General features: G+C 58.5%; 1 protein-coding gene across 3 annotated transcripts in view; it reads left to right on the top strand.

Moving 5' to 3' along the window:
- The first annotated feature begins 2512 nt into the window (after nt 1-2512).
- The window catches only part of CPXM2 (carboxypeptidase X, M14 family member 2), a 145122-nt gene continuing 137277 nt past the window's right edge, over nt 2513-10357 (top strand). For all 3 annotated transcript variants that reach the window (XM_023241053.2, XM_023241051.2, XM_023241052.2), the window contains exon 1: nt 2513-2834. In XM_023241053.2, coding sequence (XP_023096821.1) covers nt 2528-2834 — 307 coding nt within the window. In that variant the 5' untranslated portion in view covers nt 2513-2527. The remainder of the gene's footprint in view (nt 2835-10357) is intronic.

The following is a 10357-nucleotide window of genomic DNA, read 5'->3' as shown; positions in this document are numbered from 1 at the left end:
TAGTTAGCCTGCCATGTGCCCTTGGGGAGTCTGGGCCTCAGGTTCCTCCTCTGTAAAATGGGTGAGAAGAGGTCAGTCTCAAGTTTTAACTGTATCAGAATTATTTCAGAAGCTTCTTAGACGTGCCAGCGCTCAATCCCAAAATGATTCTGGGAAGTCTGGGGTGAGGCCTGCGCATCTGCATGTTTAGCAAGCTCGGGGGGGCTCTGATGGAGGTGGTGCAGGGTGCAACCCTGTCTGGATGGTCTCTAGGCCCCTTCTGGCCAGGATTCTAGGTGGTTCTCTTTCCTGTGCTTCGTACAGCTTGCTGCTGTTTGGCCACGAAGCCCTGCTTTGTTGTCCGGAGGGCTTGGCTTCAGACAAAAGAGCCCCAGTGAGTGAGCCCTGGGGATATAGCATGGTCAAGGCGGGGTGGGGGGGGGCCAAGGATCTACCCAGACCAGGCCCACTTGGAGAGTGGTGGGAGGGGAAGGGGGCCCTTCTCCATCACTCTGAAGACTTCTGTGGGCTCTGGATTCCAGAATTTTCGGCAGGTGTGGGGGCTGTTGATAGTCAGGTCCAAGACTTCCTGGCCCTTGGAGACAGGGCGGGGTCCGGCCTCATCCCGTAGCCTCCTGCTCTCACTCTGGCCATCCTCTCTGGTCTGTGACCTGGGACCCCGTGAGACCTGTCCTAAATGACCTGGTTAGGCGGCCTGCCTGTGTGAGGACAGTGAGAGGAAACGAGGTGGCATATGGAGAGGCCAGTGGCAGCTGTCCTGGCCCAAGCCCTGCCCACTGTGTGGGCTCAGAAATGAGACCCCAGGGGAATGGGGAGGCCTTGCTTGGATGGCCAGATGCAGCTCAGTGGCATCCTGGAATGTCAGGTCCAAAGGCGCTGGGAAGGTGATAGTCCAGCTTAGGGTTGAAGGTCGGTCCAGCCCTGTGGTAGGCGGAATGGCCCCCGAAGTCCTCTCTAGCTGAGTCCCAGGGACTGTGAATCGGTTACATGGTAAAATGGACCGCACAGGTGTGATGGAGAGTACTACTTTAAGAGGGGAGATTCTTCTGGATTAGCTGGGTGGGCCATCTAGTCACAGGAGCACTTCCTCCAGCCCGAGGCACGTTAGATGCCCAGAAGGGGAAGTCAGAGGGCTCTGAAGCCCCGGGGGAGGGATTCCACGTGTCAGTGCTGGCTCTGAGGTGCAGGGCCCACATGCAAGGACCAGAGAGAAGCTCCCAGAACGCCTCATGGGAAGCCTGAGAAGGAACGCAGGCAGTCAGGGGGAGGGAAGGCTGGCGGTGCTGACAGCCAGCAGGCACCCTGGGACCTGGGTGTTACCACCCGGAGGAACCGAGCTCACCCAGCACCCGGTGTGAACCTGAAAGCAGGGTGTCCCCCAGACGCTCCACGGGACAGTGCCGCCTGCTGAGTTTAGCCTGGTGACAGGGCTCACACTTCTAACCTGAAGCGCTGTTAAAGATAATAGATGCGGGTTGTTTTAAACCACTAAATTGGTGGTACTGGTACTTTGTTACAGCAGCAGTGGGAAACCAGGGCAGACTTCTTTGCACTCAACATCCCAGCCGGAAGGACCCACGCGACGTTGTCCAAGGACGGAAGGTACTTTCTCCTAAGTTAGTGAGCTCCCTGCCTGCCCCCTTAGAAGGCGCTCCCGGCAGGAGCCTGCTCTTTGGAGGAACCAATGTCCGCTGGAACCTTCAGGATTTCAGGCCCCAGGATAACTAACTCTCTCTCTCTCTCTCTCTCTCTCTCTCTCCCCCAGTCTCTCCCTCCCTCTCTCTATTGTCCAACAGAGTCCCTGTGTCAGACTGGCCCCGGGGCCCTCCAGGGTCACCGGGCCCCGCCCCATGGAAACTTTACTCCTAGGAACCCTGGGGACTCCGGGGGGAGGGGGGGGGCTCAGGAATGCCTTATTCACGGTTCCTGAAATAGGATCATGGTCAAGTTGAGCAAAAGGTTTGAACGGCCAGTGGAGAACCTTGTGGAGCCAGGCACGGGGCAGGGGTCAGGAGAGCCGGAGGCTAGGCTTTAGGAGGCTGGGAGAGCCCTTTCCCTCGGCGGCCCACGTTTCTGCAACCTGTGGAAGGGCCCCGGCTTCCTCCTGGACGGAAACTCCTCTGAGACCCTGGGGAGGCGGGCGCGCCGCAGGGCAGCTCACCGGCCGGCGTCGGGGCAGCGGGAGGGACAAGGTTTGGGGACAGTCATGGGATGAAGGGGGCTCCCACACCTGCCTCCGGGGCCGGCGGGGAGAGGGAGGGAAGACGGAAGGGCGGGGCCGGCCCCCTGCGCCCGCCCCGCGCCTCGGCGCGCCCCTGCCCGCCCCCGGCCCGGCCCAGCCCAGCCCTGCCCAGCCCGGCCCAGCCCGCGGGCCGGTCACACGCGCCGCAGGCCGGCAGCCTCCCGCGCCCCGTGCGCCGCGCTGCCGTCCCGGCGCCCCTGCCCCCGCGCCGCCGCCCGCGCCTGCCGCCCGCCCGGCGCTCCCGGCGCCCGTGACCCTGCCCAGGGCGCGCGGGGCGGAGCGGGCATGGCCCGCCGGGGGGCCGCCGCGCTGGCGCTGGCCCTCGGGCTCCTGGCGGTGGCCCTGGCCCGGGTGGGCGCCCAGGGCGCAGCCCTCCAGGCCCCGGACTACTACGTGCAGGAGACCTGGAGCCGGGAGCCCTACTACGCGCGCCCGGAGCCCGAGCCCGAGCCCTTCTCGCCGCCGCTGCCCGCGGGGACCGGGAACGGGGAGCGGGAGCCGCGCCCGCCCGAGTCCAGGCCGCCCAAGACGGCGACCAAGCCCAAGAAAGCTCCCAAGAGGGAGAGGCTGGCTCCCGAGGCGCCTCCGCCAGGTAAGTGACTTTGTGCGCTGGGCGGCCCGAGGGGGCGCCCGCGGCCGCGCGCCTCTCCCAGCGGTGGCCCTCTGGTGCGAGGGCACAGCCGGCTTCCAGGCCCGTGTGTCTGGGGCGCGACCCACCCGTCGCTGCCCCCGCCTCGCTGGGGGACTGCCCTGCGCCTCCCGCCGGCCGCCTCGAGCTCCCAGGCGCCTCAACCGGCTGGCGCTCCCCTCGCAGGTCCAGGTGCGCCCAGTGGGGAGGCTGCGTGGGGAGCTGGTGGCCCGGTTGGAAACTGACCGAGCAAAGGCTCTTTCTGCCGGGCACCCTTCCTTCTCTGTCTACTTTTTTCAGTCTTCCTCCAGGGCGTGTTCTGGGGAGTGAATTTACGATTTGGCGACGTGAAGGACTGGCTTGCCTTGGCACAACGGCCTTCTGGGAGAAAGCTCAGCAGTGGGCCTTTCCCCAGCCACTGTCCCCTCTCAGCGCCCTCCCTGGCTCCTGTGAATCCCCTGCCCAGTTGGGGCAGGACGGCAGAGCCTCTGCTGGGGAGGCTCCTGTGCCCGCGGAGAGGTTGGGCTGCAGATGGCGGGAAAGCCTAGGGGCGCCTGGCAGCCTGCGGGCCAGCCTTCCATCCATCCGCCTCTGCCAGCCCTGTCTTGGCAAATGACTTCCATGCGGTTTCACTCCTTGTGAAGTGGGGGGGAGGGGGGACTTTCTCTTAATTGTTCCAAACGTCCTTTGCTTCAACCGCAGAGGGCCGTGGTCCTAGTATTTCAGGATTGGGGAGTGAGCAGGCTTGTAGCCAAATTCCCTGGCCTCGTCATGGCCTTCCTTGAAAGGAGATGCACGCTGGTGGCACCCTCACACAGCTCCTGGCATGGAAGGAATTGCTTTTGCTTGGCTAAAGGCTTCAGAAAGTCAGCAGGAGGTGACAGGCAACGGGAGGGGGTGGGGACACCGAACTCTTAAATGTGTGGGCCCATCTCAGCAGCCCCTCTGCACATGCACAGGGTTGAGGGTTGGGCCCTGCCATGCTTCAGCGTGTGAACAAACTCTGCGAATGGGCAGGCGGTGCTGTGAGTTGTGTAACCCCGAACAGAACCATCCAGAAATTCCAATATCTGCTGGGGACTTAGGAGAGTTAAGATGCATAAAACCACAGTGGTTTGATAACAGCGGTGGGAGGAGACACTCACATTTGTAGACCATCTGCTGTGCCTCCGTGAGGAGCTTTGTGTGTAACTGTGTCATCTAATTCTTTCAGTGGTTGTGAGGGGTGGGTATTCTTTTTATTTTACAGGCGAGGAACCCGAGGCACTGACCCTTTTAGGAAATTAGCGTCACTGGTTGGCTTGGGAGATTTGAAAGCCCTTCTCCTGCGCTTTTGGACCCAAGGCCTTTTTTGCTTTGGTAGTTTGGATCAGATTTGCAGGTGCTTTTGGTTTTTAGTACCTGCTGTGGGATTAGCGCAGGGCTGGGCATGGTGGGCGGGAGACACGTATGTTGGGTTCTGGGACTCACTGCGGGGAGGGCAGGGGAATCTAAGAGAAGCCCCAGACGGACTCTGAGGACCACACTTCATACCCGGGTCTGGGGCTCGGCACTCAGCTTCCTGACTCTTGGTGTCTTCATCCACAAAGGAAGCCTGAACCTGCCACCTCTCTTGGTTCGGTCAGTTTTAAAAGCTGTTCAACAAAACCTTCCAGTGTGTCAGCTGATGGCTGTGCTAGTCTGTCTGTGAGTTGTTCGTTCATTCCTCAGGTGGTTACCAAGGACCTGTTTGACACCAAGTGTTAAATAAGGTCTGGTGGGTAGAGAGCTCGGGTCACATCCCCTGCCCCTGTAGACAGCGCGGAAGTTGGGGGGGGGGCTTTGAAAAAGTCATCACAGCTGTGCTGAGGGCTGGATCGCTGATCCCCAAACTGGAAAAAGGTCCTTGGAAATTCCAGACACCCCACTTCGAGGCTCCCGGGGAGAGCTGCCTCCCCCAGCCTGCCATTCTTTGTAATGAGCTGGGTGAGCTTTTAAGAGCCCTCTCCCCCTCCCTCCCAGCAAGGACAAGCAAAGTGGGACCTTAACACCAACTTAAAACCCTGGTCCTCTTTTTTTTTACCCCCCCCGTTTTTGAGTGTTTGGCCGGTGAACCCTCCACCCTTGGGCTCTAAGTGGAGGAGACGGGTTTAAGAATGACTCCACCAGGGGAGTCCCTGGTGGTTGTGTGCAGTTACACTGTGTTGGGAAAGTGGTTTTCCCCCACTGTAAGTGGCCGTTCGGTGTCTGTGCCACTCGTGATGCAACGGAAGCATTCGTTCCTTCATTGGACTTTCTCACAAGCGGGTGGTCATTATGTCGTCGGGAGGCATTTGCGGAGGAAGGAACATTGTATCGCAGCCTGGGGTGTGTAATGTGAACTCTCCGACCTGGCTTCTTCACGGGGTGGATGGTGCATGATGCACACACCAGGCTCCGGAGGCCTGGTGGGGGAGCGAGGGGCTAGATTTAGAGGGCAGTAAGGTGGTAAATGTGTATGTGACTAATGTAAACGTTGATCATGTGCTTTGTCTTTACAGATGGTACCTCCTTTTCAGACCACCCTGTCTTGCGTAAAGGTCGGGCTCGAGGGAAGTGGAAGGCAGGGGTTCTGTGTGGTAGGCTCCAGAGGGAGTCTTGTCTTAATCCCAGAGGAGGGTTTGCTTAAGGAACCGAGGATTTTGGGGACTTGATCTTGGTGTGAATTCGGCCCTGAGCCGTGGCTGTTCTGTCACGCCACCACCGAAATGTGCGACGGAAGTCACACGTTGCCGTTCTCCCGGAGGTGGCTTGGGCGGCTGAATCCTTTGGTTAATTGAGCCCGTCGCGTTTTTTTTCCAGGAGTGGCTGACGGATTCCCAGGGAAGTAGAGCCCTGATGTACTGAACGTTGTGGGATCTTTTTTAAGGTTTCATTTTAACATAATTATAGGCTCACAGGCAATTGTAAAAATAGTATGGGGAGGTCCTGCGTAACCCGATGATAAGATTTTGTAGAACTGTACTACAGGATTTCCCTGCCTTGGCAGTATTGAGGTTCTGTGCCAGTCGTATATGTTGTGGGGGTAGGATGGGGGGACTGTCCTGGGCGTTGTAGGCTGCAGCAGCCTCCCTGGCCTCAACCAGCGGCACCCTCCTCTTCGTTGTGACAGCCGGAAATGTCTCTAGACATTGCCAGATGTCCCGAGCGGGTTAGGATCGCCGCTCTATGCAGGGTCAAAGCTGTAAATGGACATCGGCACAATACTATTCACTGTTTTACATACTTCACATTTGTGTGTGTGTGTGTGTGTGTGTGTGTGTGTGTGTTTTCTGTAATTTTATCACTGGTACGGGTTCCTGCAGCCGCTCTTACCATCAGGATACAGACCCGAGGACTTCTTTTTTTGAGGTTGAGTGGGACTCACAATGGCGCAGTTTCTGAGGTCCTCGGGGCGAACATCGGTTAATCCCAGAATTCTAGAACTTGGAGGAAACCGCGTGGTCATGCGTGTGAATGCTTGTTCGCCGCAAGAGTCCTATGCCGGGCTGCCCGGTGTCCGCTCACACTCTTCCACCGATGGGCTCTTCCTACCTCGTCCATTGGATGAATGGTACTGACTGCTAGAGTGTTCTTTCTTGTAGGGACCTACCCACCTCTTTCTAATTCCATTTATTCGGCTGTTCCGAGCCACATTCAATAGTTTCTAGGTCCCTGCAGTTGGAATGCTTTGGGGTCCAGAGATGGAGGTCTAGGTGCCCAGTTTCCACGATCCCAGCACGAGGGGCGCCATAGGGGACCACGTTTTAGGCACGTGTGTGGATTTGGGACGTCCTTACCTTGCACGTCATCTCCAAAGGGTTTGTGGCTATACTTTTTGTAGAAGATAAAATGGGACAGAAAAGCAAACCATAGGGGCGCCTGGGTGGCTCCGTCGGTTAAGCGTCTGACTTCGGCTCAGGTCATGATCTCGCGGTCCATGAGTTCGAGCCCTGTGTCAGGCCCTGTGCTGACCGCTCAGAGCCTGGAGCCCGCTTCCGATTCTGTATCTCCCTCTCCCTCTGCCCCTCCCCTGCTCACGACCGGTGTCTCTCTGTGTCTCAACGACAGAGAAACATTAACAAAAAATGAGAAAAGTCAACCGTAGTTCATAGACGTCACTCACCTTTTCCCTCCCCAGTGGTAGTGAGAAACAAACAGGCTGATACAGCAGACACTAAATAGAAGACGTTGTTTCTTCCCCCTCCGAGGCCTTGGGTTCCTTTCGGGCTTCTGCTTGTGGGCCTGTTTGTTGCTTTCTTCCGGGACCGGCGAGAAGGCGCCGCTGTTTTCGGTGTGGGCCCCCGCCGTCCTGGCCCACGGTCCCGAGCCTGTGGAATTTGCAGAGCGGGCCGCAAGCCACGTTCGTTTGTGTGTCTGTGCCCGGGATCAGCGAGTTTGTGTTCCGTGCTGGGTTGTGCCCCCGTCGCGGGGGCGGGGGGTGGGGGGCGGAAATAACCAAAGACTCGTTATTTGAGCATATGTGGTGGTAAACAAAGCCCCTTCTGTTGTGTGCTGCAAGCCAGTTGTTGGAAGGGGCCTCGCTTCAGAGGTTTGCCTCGTCTCCCTTCAGCGCGTCTTGCTGTGTTCGGCCTTCGGCTGGACACGTCGTCTCTTGGACAGAGCTGGAGCGTGGGGATCGGGAGAACGTGTCAGCACGTCACTGTGTATTTTAAAAGCAATCACGGGGCCATCAGCACGCATGAACGCGTGGCAAGAGCTCTTGACGTCAGGGTGTTAAACACTCACTCGAAAGGTGACATCCGAAGCGTTTGTCCAGATAAGCTCCCTATAAAATTCTGAGGGAAAGGATGCTTTATAAAGAAGGCCGTTTGATGTGCCCCAGCAAGCAGCTTTCTAAGACACCGCCTCTCTTTCCAGAATGCTTTCCAAAGTCAACTCGTCATGCTGGCAAGCCCCCAGCCTGTGCCCGTGCTTCCAGAAGCCAGGGTCTGTGCGTGGGTGACGAAGGGGAGACACTCCCATGTTAGGGGGAGGCTGGGTGAGATGCCACGGTTCTTAAAAAGTAGCCCTTGTGTTCCCTGTGCGCCTCAAGGGTCCAAGGCTGCCGGACCTCATGGCAGACGGTGCCTTCAGCGCTGGGAATGGGCAGCCAGGGCCTCTGAGGCTGGGTGTTGAGGTGAGGATGTCCTCTGGATGTCCCCACCGGGGCCGGGGAGCCTGGGCTCTCAGGCTTGGCATCTCCAGCAATGACTCTGCCCTCTGTGGCTTTTGGAGGTCCCTGCCACCATAGTGCCACTCTGGGATCACGACACCCATGAAATTAGGGTGTCTTTGGATGGCTGGTGCCCAGAACTGATTGGCACCTAGTTGGCTCCTCATCCAGGCATCATGGAATGGTCGGAGGGGCACAGAACCCCTCCGGAATGTTGACCGAGGACTCCAGTGTCACAGATTTGTATGGAATTCTCGATCACGCGAAGGCACGTGTGGGTTGTTTGGCAGTTCGCAGTTCAGAGAGGGCTGGGATCGAAATCTGGTTCGGCCATTCAGGGCACGTGTGGCTTCTCCAAGCCTCGGATTCCTCACTGTGACACAGGACTCAGGATGTTTCCAGAGGTGTGGCGGGTCAACCTCTAGCCTCCCGGCCCCCGGAGACTCGGTATGGGGGCCCCTCCTACCCGGTCCCCCAGAGCCCCCAGCCAGGCTGAGTCCCGGTGGGTCTCGCTCAGTAAGGCAGCCTAGGTTTATTGGTATTTCCTTCTCTGCGTCTTTCTTCCCTTGAACTCCATGAAGTCACCTCCCAGATATACTTCTGCACCCAAGGCTGCATCTCAGGCTGTTTCCAGATGGCACCCAGCCGAGACAGGCAAGTACCAGCAGTGGCCTGCCCAGCGCCCGGCACATCCCCATCTGTTGCTTTTCCGCTGGTGGATCCTTCTAAGCAAAGGGCTTCTTATGTGGTTGCAGGTCAGGAAGGTGTCTGCCCCTGTGTAGATGTTGGGAGCGGCTGGCCCTCATGCCCCTGAGGCCCTGCTGGGGACCAAGCCTGCACGAGAGGCTGGCCCAGAGGAGGGGAGAGTGGCCTGCTAGTTTCCCAGGGAATACCCAGCACAGCGGGGAGGGGGGAGCTTTTGACTGATTGGCTGACTGGTTGATTTGGGTCTAGCCCTGGTGAAAAGTACTTAGAGAGCTGTGCTAAGTGCCTCCCAGCTCCACCCCAGACCTTCAAGGTCCCCGATTCACGGAGGCAGGTGTCTCATTCAACCACTCAGCCTGCCTTTCGGGATCTACTCGGTCCTCGGATTCCTGTCTCTACCGGGAGCTTGACTTTCTCAGAACTGGATGAGACACAGGCTAATTCCCGCCCCACGTCATGGCCCTAGGCCCGCGAACACCCGCACACACGTTCACCTGCCGTGTCTTCCCGGCTGCCACGCGTGAGGGTTCTCTGCGGACGTGCGTGGTTGTGGAACCGTAATTACTGTCTGTCCTGAGCATCTGCATTTTGGGGGAGCTCCCGAGAACCCGTTGTGCGCTCGGGCGAGGCCCTTTCCTCTCACGTGGGTTCCTTAGCAAGAGGCAGGAGAGGAACTTAGGGCCCCCGGGCTGAATCCTTCACCGGAGAGAGCACAGACCCCCTTGGGCTGGAATTTCCTGGGGAGAATGCAAAATATGCAGCAAAGAATTTTTTTTCAGTTTCTGGAAGGGGGGGGGTTGCGACTGGAAGCTCCTTGTATATAGAGTGGGGAAAAAATAGTTTCCTATCAACCAAGAAGCATGATGTTTATCACCATAGACCAGAATAGAACATGTGGCCCTCGTCCGCACTTCATTTTGCTACTTTTAAGGAATTCGCTTTTGTCACGCAGCCCAGATGGAGTTGTTGATTTTCTCTGCGCATTATTCCGCTGTCCTTTCATCTTCCTTCTGTGCCGACCGCGTGCTGCCTTTCTTGCTGGAAGAGAGGAAGGGGACTGGGAAGGGCCTCACCTTGGAGCCCGCCTCCGGCTCTCCCGCCTCCTGGCTCTGTCAGTGACCGTGGGTGGGCCTCTTCTCGCCTGCTTCTGTGCCTCCGTGTCCCCGTCTGTAATTCACAGTCAGCTTCCTGCCCTCTCTGGGTCCTTGCCCACACCCAGTGTTGCGATCCACGTGAAAGTGCCTCCCAGGTTGTGACTCACGCTCCACGTGTGAGCGGTTATCCTTTAGCGGCTGGGGTGGCGCTTCGTGACGAGTGGGGCTGGGGGGCTGGGGGGTGGCATCGGTGACGGAGAGAGAGACGCTGTCTTTTATTTGGTGGTTGCGGCAGGCCAGGCACGGCCCTGAACGCTTGACGTACGTTGTTTGTCTCCTCCCCTAAGTTCCACTGAGACAGGTGCCGTGTCTCCTTGTGTTGTCGATGAGGGCACGGAGCCTAGAGAGTGAGGTGGGTCACCGTGGGGCAGGGCAGCGGCAGAACCCGGCTGCCCGGGGCTGGGGCCCGAGCCGTAGCCCTACGATAAGCTGGAACTGTGTCACCGGATAACCAG

This window comes from Felis catus, chromosome D2 (assembly GCF_018350175.1).
Source record: "Felis catus isolate Fca126 chromosome D2, F.catus_Fca126_mat1.0, whole genome shotgun sequence".
Taxonomy (NCBI): domain Eukaryota; kingdom Metazoa; phylum Chordata; class Mammalia; order Carnivora; family Felidae; genus Felis; species Felis catus.
Note: the sequence above shows the minus strand (reverse complement) of the source record. Positions and strands in the feature narration are given on the sequence as shown.